The sequence below is a fragment of the Macrosteles quadrilineatus genome, unplaced genomic scaffold, assembly GCF_028750875.1.
Source record: "Macrosteles quadrilineatus isolate MER2022 unplaced genomic scaffold, UCM_ALF_1.0 Scaffold_5__1_contigs__length_97177068, whole genome shotgun sequence".
In the NCBI taxonomy this organism is placed as follows: Eukaryota; Metazoa; Arthropoda; class Insecta; order Hemiptera; family Cicadellidae; genus Macrosteles; species Macrosteles quadrilineatus.
The window spans coordinates 85,755,832-85,774,383 of NW_026542598.1; the positions used below are offsets into that span (position 1 = coordinate 85,755,832).

Sequence of the window (18,552 nt, forward strand, 5' to 3'; positions counted from 1 at the left end):
CATATATATTTCATTGGATTAGCTGTCTTAAATTGTGAAATATGCAATTTGGCAGTTCTTCTTGTTTACATTGAAATTTCAAAGCAAATGTACCACCAATTGCCGCGAACAAAAAGTGAACCTCTTAGACTGCATTTGGGAAGTGTTACCAGTAGAGTTATTTGAAATTAACTTAACCTTCCCATGTGAGATTGAATTTTGCAAGCAGTTTTCATAGGCCAAAAATATCGTCTATGAAAAAGAAAGATAATTATAGAAAATAGTATCTTTTTAAACAAAATAAACATTTTCTCATTTTTAGTCCCTTGTTTTAATTTAACGTATATAAAACCACAAAAATATTTTTTGTTTTGAAATTGGTAAAAGGTAGGTTTGGTAAACTGTCTTAAGATTCGCTATCGAAACATTTTTTGAGGTTTAGAATACATAGTGAAAATCATATTATTATTTTTTTGTTCAAACAATCTGCCTGTCAACAATTCACTATGTGTCTAAGAATCCATTGTCTATTCCTAAGGCTCGTGTACATGTTTTTACAATACTTTACCTGGAAGTACCGGTTTCTCAATCCATCCGGTTCCGGTATTCTGTGAAATTTCACTAGTTTCTTTATTTCCATTAGGTCCTTGATTTTCTCCTTTGCTAAGAGAGTTTTCTACAATTTTATTTTGATCATCCGGTTCATGGAAGGCTGCGAACAAACAGCGAATTTTTAGATTTTAAATTGGAAAGTAACTAAAATAAAATTGTTTCAAACTAACATAACTTTAAAATAGCAATTAAGACTTGCAAGTAATTTTTCTTATAAATATTCTTGTATAAACATTTTTCAAGACAAAAGTAACATTTTCTCATTCAGTATCTTTTTTTGTAAGTTGAAAAAAAGTAAAATTAAAATTTGAAAACAATGAAATAGCAATAGCCACTGAAAAGTCTAAAGTATTGCTGAGATTACAGTAAACATTTTATTTCTGTTCCCTTCGACAGTTCATCTGAAGTTTCTGGAGGCTTTTAATGCCGTAACATCTCGTTTTGTTAAGGAGTCCATTTTTACAAGGCGAACGTACCTGATATTTTGGCTTCGTTATGTCTAAAATCCCCAGTTCTAGCACTAGGCTGATCTGTTCGACTATTTGTAATACTTTTGCCTTCTCCAATCCCACTGGGTCCTTCGCTTCTCTCATTTTCTGAAGGGATTCTTCCAAATCCTACAAAATGTCTTTGGATTTTAGACATTAGTTTGGGATATTTGTCTATGATGAAACAAATCAACATCACAATGGAACAATGCCAACAACAATAGAAAATTTATTTGTGTAACTAGCTGTGAAAACTTTACCAAAATATCTATGAATGTTCGTCAATACAGGTACTTGAAAATTGCTCGATTTCGAGCAACAGGTATAGTAGTTTGATTTATTTTAAGAAAATCTACAGACATTGGCAAAAGCTGCCTGTGCGTCTGCTAGGTAAAAAAAATTGTAAACCAAATTATAATAGAATATATAAAATTAAAATAAAAAAGCTAAATCTTAAATAAAAAAGCTCGTACGATAAGTCTGTTGAATTAATCAAAAAGTGACCTTTTAGTCAACGTACATGATAATAGCGTGTACATTATAATAGCCTTACCTGTATTCACCACCGAATTGTGACTGGGTAATTTTCTCGTAGTAATTTGTTTGTCTGTCATGGGTAACTGGGAGTGCTTGTTCAAGAAAATCTTCGAGGAGCCTGCGAAAACATACAATACATTCTTTCAATGACTTCCAGAAAAAGAGAATCAGCAAACTGGCAAATACTTCCACCCATTAGCTTGACCTTGTCAATAACCCCCATAATCACGGGTATCAGTGGGATCAACTTTGATATATTAATGGGGATAATCACAATAGTAACAATCACTTCTGAACCGTTATTTTACAGCAATGGAGATGTACCTATGTGTTTGGAGTAAAAATAACTATAACATACTAAATATTAATAAAAAATGTTCAAGCAGTTTGTTATCGTAGTTTACGTTGTTTTATGGGTTTTTATAGGAAAATCATAATTAAAATTGAATATTTTCAAAAATTGAAAGAAACCTGGAGAGACCACGGATGGGCCCACGTCCCAGATGTAATAAAAATCGGACCACGGTTGTGGTATGTAGACCAGTACACACCCTTACACACACACATCAACATCACAAACGATTCTGTTAATATTTCTGGATCAAAAACGATAAAATTAATAATGTTGATTTTGATTGTGATATGACTGCTGCTAGTTAAACAAATTGCCATGTTTCAGTTGTGTCTGAAAAGATATTAAAATGTTATTTTAGAAATAAAAAATATATATATATTACATTTTACTTCTACTTTTGAAATACATTCTGAAATATTTACATATTTCTTTTTCATACAATTAATTTATACAAAGGCCTAACTAAAAATTTGTTGCATTATAAAACATTAATAAATAAAAAAGTCTGCTTTTCAAGGTCACAGGAAGTTAATGTATTAAATATAATAGTATAACTAAATTGTACTTACCTCATACCTCGTATACCAAATAGCATAAAAATATCTTGAAAAATTACTTTAATTATTACAGTTTGAAATTCAAGGGTAGTTCACAATAAATCGAAAACATTTTGTAAAAACATCGATTTTAATCCTGCATTATTTTTTAAGTTTCAGAATCATTTTTATTATTTTTTGTATTTTTATTAATATAATAAAAAATAAGGGATGAAACAACCCTTTACACAAGTCAAAATAATTTTAAATACTAAATAAGACAATATAAGTACAATGTAAATACAAATAAGACAGTAAGTTAAAAATATTCGATATAAGGATGTAGGTTGTTACAGGAATTTTATGAAACATTATTTAATCGTCAATTACCACAATCTTAAAATACATTAACCAACCACATAGTTGTACAAATTATTGTATTTAGCTTTTAATAAGCTGTATGTATTGGAAATAAAGCGTATACACAGATTTGTAATTGAAATGTCAAAATATAAACATCGTGTATTTCCTCATTATTGACATGGAGATATATCAAGAAAATTTAATTTTCAATCTTTACATCGACCCTTTTAATGCCTTCTGGGCAGAGCCCGAGGACGATATTTTAGCGGGAATAAGGTTGTAACACACACATCCTAATTTTCCACAGAGCTTGTGACAAAATGTTGATGGCACATGTTTTAAACATTTTGTAGCAAACCACGGCATAAACGCGACTCAAACTCAATACTGCAAACAGATGTTTACAACTTCTTGTGAAAAACAAAGCTGTTGTGGCAAAAAACTGTCAACTGATGTCAACATTTAGTTTGTTATCGAGCTTGCGGTTTTTCCTATTATTAAACCTTTGTTAAAACAGTGTTGTATCTATGTTGTGAACGCGGTTTTGGACTTCGTGTACGACCTCCCTCGAAGAGATTAGTATTTTTTATTAATATACTGAACCTTCAAAATACGCTACAAACGTATAGGGTACTACCATACAGAGCAAAATCGTGGAACATCAAAATGCTGGTATAAAGTAATTTGATTTGCAAAACCATTTCAAATAAATTCTTGATTACTTACAATGTGACTTGAGTAAGTAAAAGTAAAGAAATCAAAGACATAGGAATGGGGAAAATTATGAAGCACATTAACCCTTCATTCAAACTGTCTATTAATTGCTAAGCATTGATAACAAACCCATATTTCACAAGCCAAAAAGTTAAAAGCATTTTTTTATATTTAGTTGGTTTGCCATGTTGTTCACATTGATCATAATCGAATAAAGACCCAAGGGAATTTTTCTACATATGTATTTATTATAACTGTAGGCTTTCAAGTTTGTAGCGTGTTCGGAAAGTCTGGTGAATTAATTAAAAGAGTAACCTTCTTTGGCAACATCGAGTATAATAGTGTAGAATATACAGACTTACCTTTATTCATCTGCGAAATATGACTGGCTTTTTCATTCGTAGGAAGAAGACTGCTTGCCTTCACGATCTCGATGAGTTTCTCCAAGAATCTCAAAAGGAAGCCTGCGAACACATGAATGCATTCGTACATTATAACTTTCCAAATAAATTCTATTAGCAATCCGGCAAATACTTCCCATTAACCCTTATAACCCTATCATTGTCAATAACCCTTTTAACGAGTGGGAGTAACTTTGATATTTGACGGGGAAAATCACAAAAGATGCTATCACTACTGAACCGTAATTTTACAGCAGCGGAGTTGTACCATTTTGTTTGGAGTTTAAAGGACTTATTACATACTAAATTTTTAATCAAAATCGTTCAGGCAGTTTTTATTGTTTTTTACGTTGTTTTATGGCTTTAATAGGAAAATTATAATTAAAATTCAGTATTTTTTTTAATTGAGCGATGCGAACGAGCTCATCTTGTAAATGAACTAGCATTTGACATAAAACCACATTAGGACAAGACGACGTATGTCAAGCCAGCTAGTAAAAAAATATAATGATTTGTTTATGTAAACATACACTATAACCTCTAATTAAAATATTGGTTTTAACACTTGAACGATTCACATAATAATATTTATGACTTATGAACACTTCACACACATTAAGTGAAATTTTCACAACACTATACTTTCACATTTTCCATAGTTAATCTTCTTCGTACTTCATCTTCAAGCAATAAATAATACACTATAACTATCAGTAAACTAATATAGTAAATACTTCTTCATAAAAATGAATAAAATATTCTAAGAAATATCGACACCCAAATTAGCTGATGTATAAATATGATAAAGAACTATTTATTCTGTCCATTATTTCAATATATAGTTCAATAATCAGAATTGATATGTAACTATATGTAGCGTGTTTGAAAAGTCTGGTTCATTAAATAACAATAGCGACATTCTTTGGCATCATGCTGTAGAATAGCATAGAGTAATACATCCTTACCTTTCTTCTTCTTTGCAAAGAAACCGGATATTTTACTCTTAGTGGGATGTCCGTCTGCCATCTGGAACTCTTGAAATTTGCTCATCCACAAATTAAAGGAGCCTGCTAAAAGATAAATGCATTCTTACAATAATTATAACTTTCTAAATAAACTGGCAAATATTTCCTCCAGTTGTTAAAAGCCCTTTGTTGCCATACGGCTGTTAGGATGGATGTTATGACATTACCATTCATGTTGGAAACTAGAATAGAACTTAAGGCCCTGTCACACACTCGCCACTATAAGTCTACTATATAGTCACCACTTGTACTCGCAGGCTGAAAAACACTTCCAGTCACACATGGCGAGTTGTAGCGGCTACTTCAGTTTGATGGTTGTGTAGAATAAATTACTGTGCTGAGGAAAATGTCATGTTTGGGATATTTAAGACGTCTGCTGCGGATTTGCGTAAGTGATCTGTGCAAAAAACAAGAACAAGAAGAAACGACGGTGGGTTCGGGAGTGGTTAGGGAGACGAGAGGGTACTTCATCAATATTAATGAAAGAATTAGCAAATGAAGGACCCCAATAATATTTTAAATTATGAGAATAACCGTTAAAACATTAGCAAGCCCATTTCGTGCGCTTCAGTGTGGGGTTCAAAATCACTGCACAGACAACTGCTATCCGACATATGAACAGGGTAAATTGTAATCAAATTAATCTGTGTAAAGTTAAATTAGCCTGTTGGATGAATACAGTCATTAGGATTGCTATGTCAGATTCCAACAGAGTTAATGTCTAATATTCCATTCTCTTCCCACCTTACATGTATTACTAATCTGAGACGTTTGTGTATTTCGGTCATTTGGTGGAATTCAACTAGTTCGTGCTTCTTGAATTGGTGTCCCACAAATTGCTTCGAACGAAAAGGGAACCCCTAAGGCTTGTATTTGGGAAATGTATACAGTAGAATTATTTAAAATTAATTAAATACTTCATAATATGAGGGATTGGGATTTGCAAGCAGTTATCACAGGTAAAAAAATAAAGAAAACAAAATCCAGAAAATATAAAGATATTATTGTTGTAGAAAATAGTATATTTTTAAAACAAAATAGTAGTTTTCTAGTTTAGTTGCTTGTTTGAATTTAGCGTATAGGAATTGGTAAAAGGTGTGTAAACAGTAAAAAAAATCGCTATCCAAGCATTTTTGAGTCAAGAATAAAAAGTGAAAATCATATAACTTTTTGTTGTTAAAACAAATTTGCATGTCAACAACTCTGTTTGTGTCTAAGAATCCATTTTCTATTCCTAAGGCTAGTGTACTTGTATTTTACACTACTGTACCTCTAGGTAACGGTTTCCCAACACCCCTGGTTCTGGTATTATGTGAAATTTCACCATTTTCTTTATTTCCATTACGTCCTTGATGTTTTCCATTGTTAAAAAAGTTCCCTCCGTTTTTCTTATGGTCCTCCAATGCATTAATTACATTTTGAATTGCTGCGAATAAACAGTGAATCTTATAGATTTTCAATATAATTTAAATCTAATCTAAGTTCAAAATAATGCAAACTCTTTAGTATTTTTGTCTAGGGAACAAAGTGGTAAAGATTGTTGTATAACATCTTTTAAAGACAAAATTAGAACTTTCTTATTCAGTATATTTTTTTTCTTATTCAGGCAGAAGGTAACATTTAAAGTTTAAAAACAAAGAAACAACAAATTACTATAGCAATATCAAAAGTTTTTAGTTTAGTTTAGAGTAAACATTGAATATCAGATTAGGTTGATGGTTCAACAGAAGTTTCTGGAGGCTAAAATATCTGCTTGACGTCACATCTTGTTTTGCCAAAGAATCCTTTTCTAATGAGGCAAACGTACCTGCTATTTTGGCTTCTATATTTTCAACATCCGGAGTGCTAGCACCGAGGTGATCTGTTTGTCCATTTGCAATCCTTTTGTCTCCATTCCCTTTGGGATCGTGGTCAAATTCTCCCAATAGTCTTAGGATATCAGACATAAGTTCGGGATTTTCGTCTGTGAATAAACAAATCAACATCATAATGGATACGGCCAAAGACAAAAATATCCAGAGACAAAAAAGCTGTGAAAACTTTACCAAAATATCTATAAATGTTCGTGATGATGATAGTAAGGGCAGTAGTAATAGTCAATTAAAATAGTAAATTGGAATCGAAAGATCTGTATACTGTTGCATGGATGCAGTCATTAGGCTTGCTATGTCATCTTCCAACAGAATTGATGTCTAACAATTCATTCTCTTTTCACCTTACCTGTTTCAGTAATTAGAGATGTTTGTGTATTTCCGTCAATTGGTTGAACTCCACTAGTTCGTGTTCCTTGAATTGGTGTCCCACCAATTGCTGAGAATGAAAAGCAAACGTTTTAATCTTGTATTTGGGAAATGTTTACAGTAAAATTATTTCAAATGAACATGATCATCCTATTTGAGATTGAAATTTGTTATCGAATATTACAGACCAAAAATATCGTGCGGGAAGAAAAATAATTATTATTGTTGTATAAAATAGAAAATCTCTTTAAAACAAATTGAAATTTTTCTCATCTAGCTAATTGTTTGAATTTAATAAATAGAAATTAGTAAAAGGTGTGGAAACAGTCTTAAAAATCACTATCCAAGCATCTTTTGAGCTTAGAATAAAAGTTCAAAATCATATAACGTTTGTGGTTAAAAAATTTGCATGTCAACAATTCCCTATGTGTGTAAGAATCCATTGTCTATTCCTAAGGCTTGTTTACATGTTTTTACACTACTGTACCTGGATCTATCGGTTTCCCAATTCCTCCGGTTCCGGTATTCTGTGAAATTTTACTATTTTCTTTCTTTCCATTAGGTCCTTGATCTTCTCCTTTGCTAAGAGAGCTTCCTACCATTTTATTTTGACTATACGGTTCATGGGGTACACCATGAAGGGCTGCGAATAAACATTAAATATTAAAGATTTTAAATTGGCAATTAACTTAAATAAAATTATTTTAAACTAACATAGCTTTAAAATTGAGATTGACAAATGCAAGTAATTTTTATTATAAGTAGTCTTGTCTAGAAACCAGCATAACAATGATTGTTGTATAACATCTTTGAAGACAAAATTATTTTTTTTTCATTCAGTATCTTTTTTTGTAAGTAAAAAAGTACAATCTAAAATTTGAAAACAAAGAAATAGCAATCGCCACCGGACAGACAAAAGTATTGCTGATATTACAATAAAAATTGAGTTGCTGATCCCTTCGACAGTTCAACTGAAGTTCCTGGAGGCTAAAATGCCATCACATCTCGTTTTGTTCAGGAATTTTATACAAGGCGAACGTACCTGATGTTTTGGCTTCTTTGTGTTCAAAATCCCCAGTTATAGAACTAGGCTGATCTGTTTGACTATTTGTAATACTTTTGTCCTCTCCATTCCCAATGGGTCCCTGGCTTCCCTCCTTTCCTGAAGGGCTTCCTCCAAATCCTACAAAATGTTTTTGGATTTTAGACATTAGTTTAGGATATTTGTCTATGATTAAACAAATCAACGTCAAAATGGAACAATGCCAACAAGAATAGAAAATTCAGTTGTGTAACTAGCTGTGGAAACTTTACCAAAATATCTATGAATGTCAACAATTTTCTAAATGTCTATAAATCCATTGGTTTGTTCCTAAGGCTCATGTGCCTGTTTTTTACACCACCGTACCTGGAAGTACCGGTTTCCCATTCTCTCTGGCATCGGTACTCTGTGATACATCACTATTTTCTTTATTTCCCTTAGGTCCTTGATTTTCTCCTTTGCCATGAAGGTTTTCTGCCTCTTCCTTTTGGTTTTCAAATGCACTGACTAGACCATGAAGGGCTGCGAATAAATAGTGAATCTTTTAGTTTTTAAATAATTAGCAAGCAACTAAAATAAAATAATTTCAAACAAACATTACTTCAATTTATTTTTTATTTATTTTTTTTTATTTGGAGTGTCACTTGCAAGCAGTTTCTCTCTAGTAGTATTCTTGTCTAGAAAGAGAATGGTAATGAATGTTGGATAAACATATTTTTAAGTCATAAGTAGCATTACCTCATGCAGTATCTTTTTTGGAAATTGGCAAAAAGAAAAAAATTACACAGCTATAGCTATAGAAATTTGACAAGTTTTGTTGAGTTAAGAGTTTAAAGTTGAATATCAGATTTCGTTGATGGTTCAACCGAAGTTTCTGGAGGCTAAAATATCTGCACGCCACCACATCTTGTTTCGTCTAAGAATTCATTTTCTGATGAGGTAAACGTACCTGCTATTTGGTCTTCTGTATATTTAACATCCCCTGTGCTAGCACCGGGCTGATCGGTTGGACCATTTGTAGTGCTTTGGTCTTCTCCATTCCCAGTGGGTTTGTGGTCAAATTCTTCTAAAATCTTTTGGATTTCAGACATTAGTTCGGGATTTTCGTCTGTGAAAACAAATCAACGTCACAACGTCTAACAAAAACACAGAAAATTCCTTTGTCTAAATAGCTGTGGAAACATTACCAAAATATCTATGAATGTTCGTATTGATGATAGCACGGGTAGTAGTAATAGTAAATTGTTTATAAGCAAGTTTTCACTTATTTCCAAGGAAGGTTTTTATTTATTTTATTTCGAATGTGTTGTAATAAACTGATTTTGCTAGTGGGATAAAAGAAAAGTAAGAACTGTTAAAGAACCATTTAATAGACTAAATAGTTTGTTTACATAACAACTTAAACAAACTAACATTATAATAATCAGAATTACAGCTGTTGACTGAGTAAATAATTTTTTATCTCAACAGAATGGATATGAATCTATAAAAGGCAAAGCCCTCACTGACTCACTCACTCACTCACTCATCACTAATTCTCCCACTTCCCATTTAACTAGGAGGCTGAAATTTGGTACACTGATTCTTTAGGCATTAAATAGGAAAACTAAGTTGTTTTTATCCTGATCGGACTCTTGGGCTCCGCCCCAGTGGCTCTGGAGTTTCCCATGTTAACCGTATGATTTTTCATATTTAAAAGGAATAAATGAATCTTAACAGCTGTTTCAATTAAACAAGTTGGTTCTATTTTATGATGTTCAATAGCATTTTAGTTACAAGGATTACCAGCAGGGTGCAGCACTATTATTTTTTTAATTCATGACAACAGCTAATTTGCAACCAAAAGGTGAGTGAGCGTAGCGAACGAACTTCAACCTGGAGGCGAGTTAGCGTAGCAAACGAGCCTACCTGAAGGCAAGTGAGCGCAGCGAACGAGCTCCAACCTAAAGGTGAGTGAGCGTAGCGAACGAGCTCCAACCTAAAGATGAGTGAGCGTATAGCGAACGAACTTCAACCAGGACGTGTGAGCGCAGCGAGCGAGCTCCAACCTAAAGGTGAGTGAGCGTAGCGAACGAACTTCAACCAGGACGTGATTGAGCCATGCGAACGAGCTCACGTATGAAGTTAAACGGGGCAAAGCCCGCGGGTACAGCTAGTAAATTATATAACAGAAGTTGTATTCGGATTCATTGTAATCTTAAGAATAAGTTCATGAGAAATAGAGCGAGTGAAACCCTAATTAAAATAAATTAAGCCTTCAGTTTTATGATTGCGTGTTTCAGGATCAAATTAAATGCTAAGCTTTTGTTTTAAAATTACATGGTGTGTAATTTTACCCTGGTTCTGAGTTGTCAAATGTTGTAAGACAATCTATATATTTAATAGACAGTTATACGTCTATTTTCTCAGTCACTACTGGACCGATCTCCAAGATTGATGTCTCAAATTAAAGGGGGTAGTGCTTATACTTCCTACTCCAATCAATATAATTTATTTTCTACGGCCACCAGAACAATCATAAGGAAATCCGCTTGCTTGTAGCCTACAGAAAATTGCTAATGAGTGGGAAACATGCAAACATTTTATCATAGGTGATGCATCTTACTCGAGCTTAGTGTTTGACGTTCATCAGTACCAAATTATACCTTCTCGAGATGGCGAGTACGCTGGATACGTGGAACTACAATGTATCAGTGAACTATACGTAGCCTATACACTAACCATTTTTTCAAGTACAGAGGGATGTTGCTTGAGAAACTGTGACTTACTATTTCGGTTCTGGTGAAGAATTGTGTGACTTGATGTTTAATTAATGTACTCGGTTCATTACAGAGCAAAAAATGTATAATCCCCAGGGTGTGAAAAGTACAAAAATAAAAAGAAAAGGCAAAAGTATGTGTTAACAAGTTCCTGCTTCTTGAATTGGTGCCCTACTGATTGCTGCGAATGAAATGAAGAGTGAACACTTTGACATGTATTTGGGAATTGTGTACAGAATTAACATAACCTCCCTATGTGAGATTGAGAATTGCAATCAGTTATCAATAGTTTATTTTGCCAAATTACTTATGCCAAAAATATCGTCCAGAAAAAAAATTTATTATTATTGTAGAAAATAGTATCTTTTAGTTTTGAAAACACAATCCAAGTTTTATCATTTAGTTGCTTGTGCAAATTGAACGTATATAAATTGGTAAAGGGTGTAAAATAGTCTTAAAAATCAACATCCAAGCATTTTTTTAGTTTGGAATAAAAAGAGACAAATCATATGACATTTTTTGGTTCAAAAAATCTGCATGTCAACAATTCTCTATGCGTCAAGAATCCATTGTCTATTCCTAATGCTCGTGTACTTGTTTTTACACTACTGTACCTGGATCTACCAATTTCCCAACCCCCCCGGGTCCGGTATTCTGTGAAATTTCACCATTTTCTTCTTTGCTAAGAGAGTTTTCTCCTTTTTTCTTATCTTTTCCAAATGCACTGAGTACATCATGAAAGGCTGTGTACAAACAGTGAATCTTTTAGATTTTACATAATTGACAAGTAACTAAAATAAACAAAATTACAAAATTGAGATTGACTCTTGCAAGCAATTCTCTCTTTAGTAGTGTTCTTGTCTGGAAAAGAGAATAAAAATTATTGTTTTATACACTTTTTTTAGACAAAGATAAACATTTCTCATTCAGTATCTTTGTTTTGGAAATTGCAAAAATTAATATTTAAAATTTGAAAACAAAGAAACAACAATCGCATTATAGAATTATCAAAAGTGTTGCTCAGTTAAGATACAATTGAATATAAGACTACTCTGATGGACTAAAGTTACTGGTGGCTGAAATATCTGCATGATGTCTTATTTTGTTTTGTCAAAGAATATATTTTCTAATAAGGCAAACGTACCTGCTTTTTGGGCGTCTGTATATTTAGCATCCCCAGTGCCAGCACCGAGCTGATCGGTTGGACCATTTGTAATACTTCGGCCTTCTCCATTCCCATTGGGTTTGTGGCCAAGTCTTTCCAAAACTCTTTGGATTCCAGGCTTTAGTTCGGGAGTTTTGTCTGCGAATAAACAGACCAACAAAACAATAGATACGGGCAACAAAAACAGAAAATTCCTATTTATAAATGATCGGATTGATGATAGTAAGGGTGTTAGTAGTAGTAATAGTAAATTGTTTAAAGGCAAGTTTTTACTGATTTCCATGGAGAGTTTATATTTATTTCATCTCGAAGGGATGTGGACCAAAGAGTGAAAAAATATTGTTGTGTTGGGTTGTGTGTGTTATTGTGAAAAACGATAGATAAAACATACTTCCTTGCTTTGTCTAAAGAAAACCTTACAGCATAAATAAAAATTACCAACTTTTAAGAGCGAAGATGATACGAGGCAAGTTTGGGATTTCAAGACCTAGTCCAAATTTTTAACTTGCTTTTTGACTGATGTCTATAGAATCTAATGGGTATTCCCAAAGCTGGTTGATATATTTTTAACCTGTAAGTACTGGTTTGCCAATCTAATTCACTATGTGTCTAAGGATCTATTGTATATTCCTAAGGCTCGTGTACCTGTTTTTACACTACTGTACCTGGAAGTACCGGATTCCCTCCGGTTCCGGTATTCTGTGAAATATCACTATCTTCTTTATTTCCTTTAGGTCCTTGATGTTCTCCTTTGCCATGAAGGTTTTCTGTCTTTTCCTTTTGGTTCTCAAATGCACTGACTAGACCATGAAGGGCTGTGCATAAACAGTGAATCTTAGTTTTTCAATAGTAGGGAAAATAATTTCAAACTAACATAACTTCAAAACTGAGATTGACACTTGCAAGCAGTTTCTCTTTAGTAGTATTCTTGTCTAGGAAAGAGAATGATAGTTATTGTTGTATAAACCTATTTTAAAGTCAAAAGTAGAATTATATCATTCAGTATCTTTTTTAATTAGCAAGAAGTAAAATTTAATATTTGGAATCAAAGAACAGCAATCGCTATAAAAATATCAAAAGTTTTGTTGAGTTTAGAGTAAAAATTGAATAGTGGATTACTTTGATGGTTCAACCGAAGTTTCTGGGAGTTAAAAGATCTGCACGACATCACATCTTGTTTCGTCAAAGAATCCAATTTCTGATGAGGTAAACGTACCTGCTATTTGGGCTTCTGTATATTTATTATCCACAGTGCTAGCTCCAAGCGGATCTGTTTGTCCATTTGTTACACTTTTGTCTTCTCCAGTCCCAGTGGGTTTGTGGGCAAATTCTCCTAAAATCTTTTGGATTTCAGACATTAGTTCGGGATTTTCGTCTGTGAAAATAAATCAACGTCACAATGGATACGTCTAACAAAAACAGAAAATTTCTTTGTCTAAACAGCTGTGGAAACTTTACCAAAATATCAATGAATGTTCGTATTGATGATAGGACGGGTAGTAGTAATAGTAAATTGTTTATAGGCGAGTTTTCACTGATTTCCGAGGAAGGTTTTTATTTATTTTATTTAGAATGGATATGAATAAATTGTATAACAATAGTTGTATTAGGATTCTTTGTATTCTAAAGAATAAGTTCATGTGAAATAGAGCGAGTGAAACAATAATTAAAATAAATTAAGCCTTCACTTTTATGATTGCGTGTTTCAGGATCAAATTAAATGCTAAGCTTTTGTTTTAAAATTACATGGTGTGTAATTTTACCCTGGTTCTGAGTTGTCAAATGTTGTAAGACAATCTATATATTTAATAGACGTTATACGTCTGTTTTCTCAGTCACTACTGGACCGATCTACAAGATAGATGTCTCAAATTAAAGGTGGTAGTGCTTATACTTCCTACTCCGATCAATATAATTTATTTCCTACGACCACCAGAACAATCATAGGGAAATCCGCTTACTTGTAGCCTATAGAAAATTGCTATTGAGTGGGAAACATGCAAAAGTTTTATCACGGGTGATGCATCTTACTCGAGATCAGTGTTTGACACTCAGTAGTACCAAATTATACCTTCTCCAGATGGCGAGTACGCTGGATACGTGGAACTACAATGTATCTGTAAACATACACTAACAATTCTTTTGAGTGCACAGGGATGTTGCTTGAGAAACTGTGACTTACTATTTCGGTTCTGGTGAAGAATTGTGTGACTTGATGTTTGATGGTTAACTCGGTTCATTACAGAGTAAAAAAAAAGGTATAATCCCCAGGGTGTGATAAGTACAAAATAAAAAGAAAAGGCAAAAGTATGTGTTGAAGAAGTTCCTGCTTCTTAAATTGGTGCCCTACCGATTGCTGCGAATGAAATGAAGAGTGAACTCTTTGACATGTATTTGGGAAGTGTATATAGAATTAACATAACCTCCCTATGTGAGATTGATAATTGCAATCGGTTATCACATGCCAAAATATCGTCCAGAAAAAAATGAATTATTGTTGTAGAAAATAATATCTTTTAGTTTTAAAAACATAATACAAGTTTTATCATTTAGTTGTTTGTGTAAATTTAACGTATATAAATTGGTAAAGGGTGTAAAATAGTCTTAAAAATCACTATCCATGCATTTTTTTTTAGTTTGGAATAAAAAGCGAAAAATCATATAACATGTTTTGGTTCAAAAAATCTGCATGTCAACAATTCTCTATGCGTCAAGAATCCATTGTCTATTCCTAATGCTCGTGTACCTGTTTTTGCTCTACTGTACCTGGATCTACCAGTTTCCCAATCCCCCCGGGTCCGGTATTCTGTGAAATTTCACCATTTTCTTTATTCCCATTATGTCCTTCATTTTCTTCTTTGCTAAGAGAGTTTTCTCCTTTTTTCTTATCTTTTCCAAATGCACTGAGTACATCATGAAAGGCTGTGTAAAAACAGTGAATCTTTTAGATTTTACATAATTGACAAGTAATTAAAATAAAATAAATTACAAACTAACACAACCTCAAAATTGAGATTGGCTCTTGCAAGCAATTCTCTCTTTAGTAGTATTCTTGTCTAGAAAAAAGGGAATACAATTGATTGTTGTATAAACTTCTTTTTGAGACAAAGGTAAACATTTCTGATTCAGTAGGCTATCTTCGTTTTGAAAATTGGCAAAAATTAATATTTAAAATTGGAAAACAAAGAAACAACAATCGCTATAGAATTATCAAAAGTGTTAAGAGTAAATTGAATATAAGACTACTCTGATGGACTAAAGTTACTGGAGGCTGAAATATCTGCATGACGTCACATTTTGTTTTGTCAAAGAATATATTTTCTAATAAGGCAAACGTACCTGCTTTTTGGGCGTCTGTATATTTAGCATCCCCAGTGCCAGCACCGAGCTGATCGGTTGGACCATTTGTAATACTTCGGCCTTCTCCATTCCCATTGGGTTTGTGGCCAAGTCTTTCCAAAACTCTTTGGATTCCAGGCTTTAGTTCGGGAGTTTTGTCTGCGAATGAACAGACCAACAAAACAATAGATACGGGCAACAAAAACAGAAAATTCCTTTTTATAAATGATCGGAAGTAGTAGTAATAGTAAATTTTGAATGGCAAGTTTTTACTGATTTCCATGGAGAGTTTATATTTATTTAATCTCGAAGGGAAGTGGATCAAAGAATTTGATATTGTGAAAAACCAATGATAAAACATACCCTATTGCTTAGTCTATGGAAAAACCTTACAGCATAAATAAAAAAAAAAAACTGACTTTTAAGAGCGAAGATGATACAAGGCAAGTTTGGGATTTTAAGACCTAGTCCAAATTTTTAACTTGCTTTTTGACTGATGTCTATAGAATCTAATGGCTATTCCCAAAGCTGGTTGATATATTTTTACACTACCGTACCTGTAAGTACTGGTTTGCCAATCTAATTCACTATGTGTCTAAGGATCTATTGTATATTCCTAAGGCTCGTGTACAGTACCTGTTTTTACATTACTGTACCTGGAAGTACCGGATTCCCTCCGGTATTCTGTGAAATATCACTATCTTCTTTATTTCCATTAGGTCCTTGATGTTCTCCTTTGCCATGAAGGTTTTCTGCCTTTTCCTTTTGGTTCTCAAATGCATTTACTAGACCATGAAGGGCTGTGCATAAACAGTGAATCTTAGTTTTTAATAGTAGGGAAAATAATTTTAAATTAACATAACTTCAAAACTGAGATTGACACTTGCACGCAGTTTCTCTTTAGTAGTATTCTTGTCTAGGAAAGAGAATAATAGTTATTGTTGTATAAACCTATTTTTAAGTCAAAAGTAGAATTATATCATTCAGTATCTTTTTTAATTAGCAAGAAGTAAAATTCAATATTTGGAATCAAAGAACAGCAATCGCTATAGAAATATCAAAAGTTTTGTTGAGTTTAGAGTAAAAATTGAATAGTTGATTACTTTGATGGTTCACCCGAAGTTTCTGGAGGTTAAAATATCTGCACGACGTCACATCTTGTTTCGTCAAAGAAACCATTTCCTAATAAGGTAATCGTACCTGCTATTTGGGCTTCTGTATATTTATTATCCCCAGTGTTAGCACTATCTGTTTGCCCATCTGTAATACTTTTGTCTTTTCCATTCCCATTGGGTTCGCTGTGAAATCCTTCCAATATTCGCAGGATTTCAGACATTTGTTCGGGATTTTCGTCTGTGAAAAACAAACAACAACAAATCAACAGTACAATAGATACGGCCTATACAAACGAAAAATTTCTTTTTGTAAAAAAATCAAAAATACCAACTTTTTGGGATCGAAGAAGATAGGAGACATGTTTTGTATATTTTGGACTTAATCCAAATTTTCGACTTGCTTGTTATTGGATGTCTTTAGAATTTAATGCGTCTGATATTTTTTAAAGCTACGACCACCAACCATCTTTTTTTGTTGAACTACCTCTAGTTATTAAAATGACGTGAAACAATACACGTTTTTTTATCTTCTAATTAATTCTATACCATTGTTTGCATAACCATGGTATTTCAGGGACATGCAAAAAATTATTTATGTTTAAAAATAAAAATGGTTTGTCATTTTAGACTGACCTCCCATACAGTTTAAACAAACTATTTCTAAATGTGGTAATTCCGAGCCAAACGCGGGCCAACTTCAATTTTTCTCATATTACTGTTGTTGTCTTTACGGAGAAAGCAGCGAAATGCATTTATATAGTACGCTTCACTGAGTTCTAAAACTAGGTAAAGATTTATTTTACGTTCAATATCAAGTACTTTAGTTGTGTGTTGTGTTGTTCTTTCCTATCTGCAAGCCTTGATGCTCAAAATCACCAAAGGATTGCCAAGCCCATTTCGGGTGCTCAGTGCGGGGCTCAATATCACTGCACAAACAACTGCTGTCCAACATATGAACAGGATGAATTGGAATCTTAAGATACAGTTAAATATGCCTGTTGGATAGATACAGTCAGCCTCACTATGTCAGCTTCAACTTAATTAATATCTAACAATCCATTCTCTTCCCACCTTACCTTTTTCCCTAATCTCCTTGAAGTTAGTGTCCAATCTAATGCCACGAATGAAAACAATATTGACAATTGTGAGCAGTTATCACAGTCCAAAAATATTGTCCGGAAAAAATAAAGACACTTATTGTTTTAGAAAATATTATCTTATTAAAAATTAATACAAATTTTTCTCATTTAGTTGCTTGTTTGTATTTAACGTTTAAAAATTGGTGTGGAAACAGTCATGAAAAATTCAATCCAAGCATTTATTTTAGTTTAAAATAAAAAATTAAAATCATATAACTTTTGTGGTTAAAAAAATCTGCATGTTAAAAATTCTTTGTGTCCAAGAATCCATTGTCTATTCCTAAGGCTCGTGTACCTGTTTTTACACTACTGTACCTGGAAGTACCGGTTTCCCAATCTCTCCGGTTGCGGTATTGTGTGAAATTTCACCATTTCCTTTATTTCCATCAGGTCCTTGATTTTCTCCTTTGCTAAGAGAGTTTTCTCCCTTTTTCTTTTCTTTTCCAAATGCACTGAGTACATCATGAAAGGCTACGAATAAACAGTGAATCTTTTAGTTTTCCAATAATTAGCAAGTAACTAAAATTACAAATTTCTAAATAACATAATTTAATAATTGAGATTGAGTCCTGCAATCAGTTTCTGTTCAGTATTCTTGTCTAGGAAACAGAATGATAATGATTGTTGTAAAAACTTCATTTTAAGACAAAAGTAACATTTTCTTATTCAGTATCTTTATTTTTGAAATTGGCAAAAAGTATAAAAACAGCAATCGCTATAGAAATATCAAAAGTTTTGCTGAG

At 32.9% G+C, this 18,552-nt stretch overlaps 1 protein-coding gene across 4 annotated transcripts in view; it reads right to left on the minus strand.

Annotated features, from left to right (window-relative positions):
• LOC128994629 (hornerin-like) overlaps positions 1 to 18,552 on the minus strand; it is a 29,683-nt gene that overhangs the window by 3,176 nt on the left and 7,955 nt on the right. For 2 of the 4 annotated variants that reach the window (XM_054419300.1, XM_054419299.1), the window contains exons 8-28: positions 18,125 to 18,280; positions 16,756 to 16,908; positions 16,212 to 16,355; positions 15,556 to 15,714; positions 14,983 to 15,138; positions 13,433 to 13,591; positions 12,882 to 13,031; positions 12,196 to 12,354; positions 11,666 to 11,794; positions 9,242 to 9,400; positions 8,659 to 8,814; positions 8,293 to 8,433; positions 7,738 to 7,893; positions 7,231 to 7,320; positions 6,818 to 6,973; positions 6,281 to 6,436; positions 4,951 to 5,055; positions 3,947 to 4,048; positions 1,633 to 1,734; positions 1,068 to 1,208; positions 548 to 691 (exon numbers count right to left, since the gene is read on the minus strand). In XM_054419300.1, the coding sequence (XP_054275275.1) occupies positions 548 to 691; positions 1,068 to 1,208; positions 1,633 to 1,734; positions 3,947 to 4,048; positions 4,951 to 5,055; positions 6,281 to 6,436; positions 6,818 to 6,973; positions 7,231 to 7,320; positions 7,738 to 7,893; positions 8,293 to 8,433; positions 8,659 to 8,814; positions 9,242 to 9,400; positions 11,666 to 11,794; positions 12,196 to 12,354; positions 12,882 to 13,031; positions 13,433 to 13,591; positions 14,983 to 15,138; positions 15,556 to 15,714; positions 16,212 to 16,355; positions 16,756 to 16,908; positions 18,125 to 18,280 (2,973 nt within the window). The remainder of the gene's footprint in view (positions 1 to 547; positions 692 to 1,067; positions 1,209 to 1,632; positions 1,735 to 3,946; positions 4,049 to 4,950; positions 5,056 to 6,280; positions 6,437 to 6,817; positions 6,974 to 7,230; positions 7,321 to 7,737; positions 7,894 to 8,292; positions 8,434 to 8,658; positions 8,815 to 9,241; positions 9,401 to 11,665; positions 11,795 to 12,195; positions 12,355 to 12,881; positions 13,032 to 13,432; positions 13,592 to 14,982; positions 15,139 to 15,555; positions 15,715 to 16,211; positions 16,356 to 16,755; positions 16,909 to 18,124; positions 18,281 to 18,552) is intronic. The other 2 variants (XM_054419303.1, XM_054419302.1) reach the window with 2 other exon arrangements.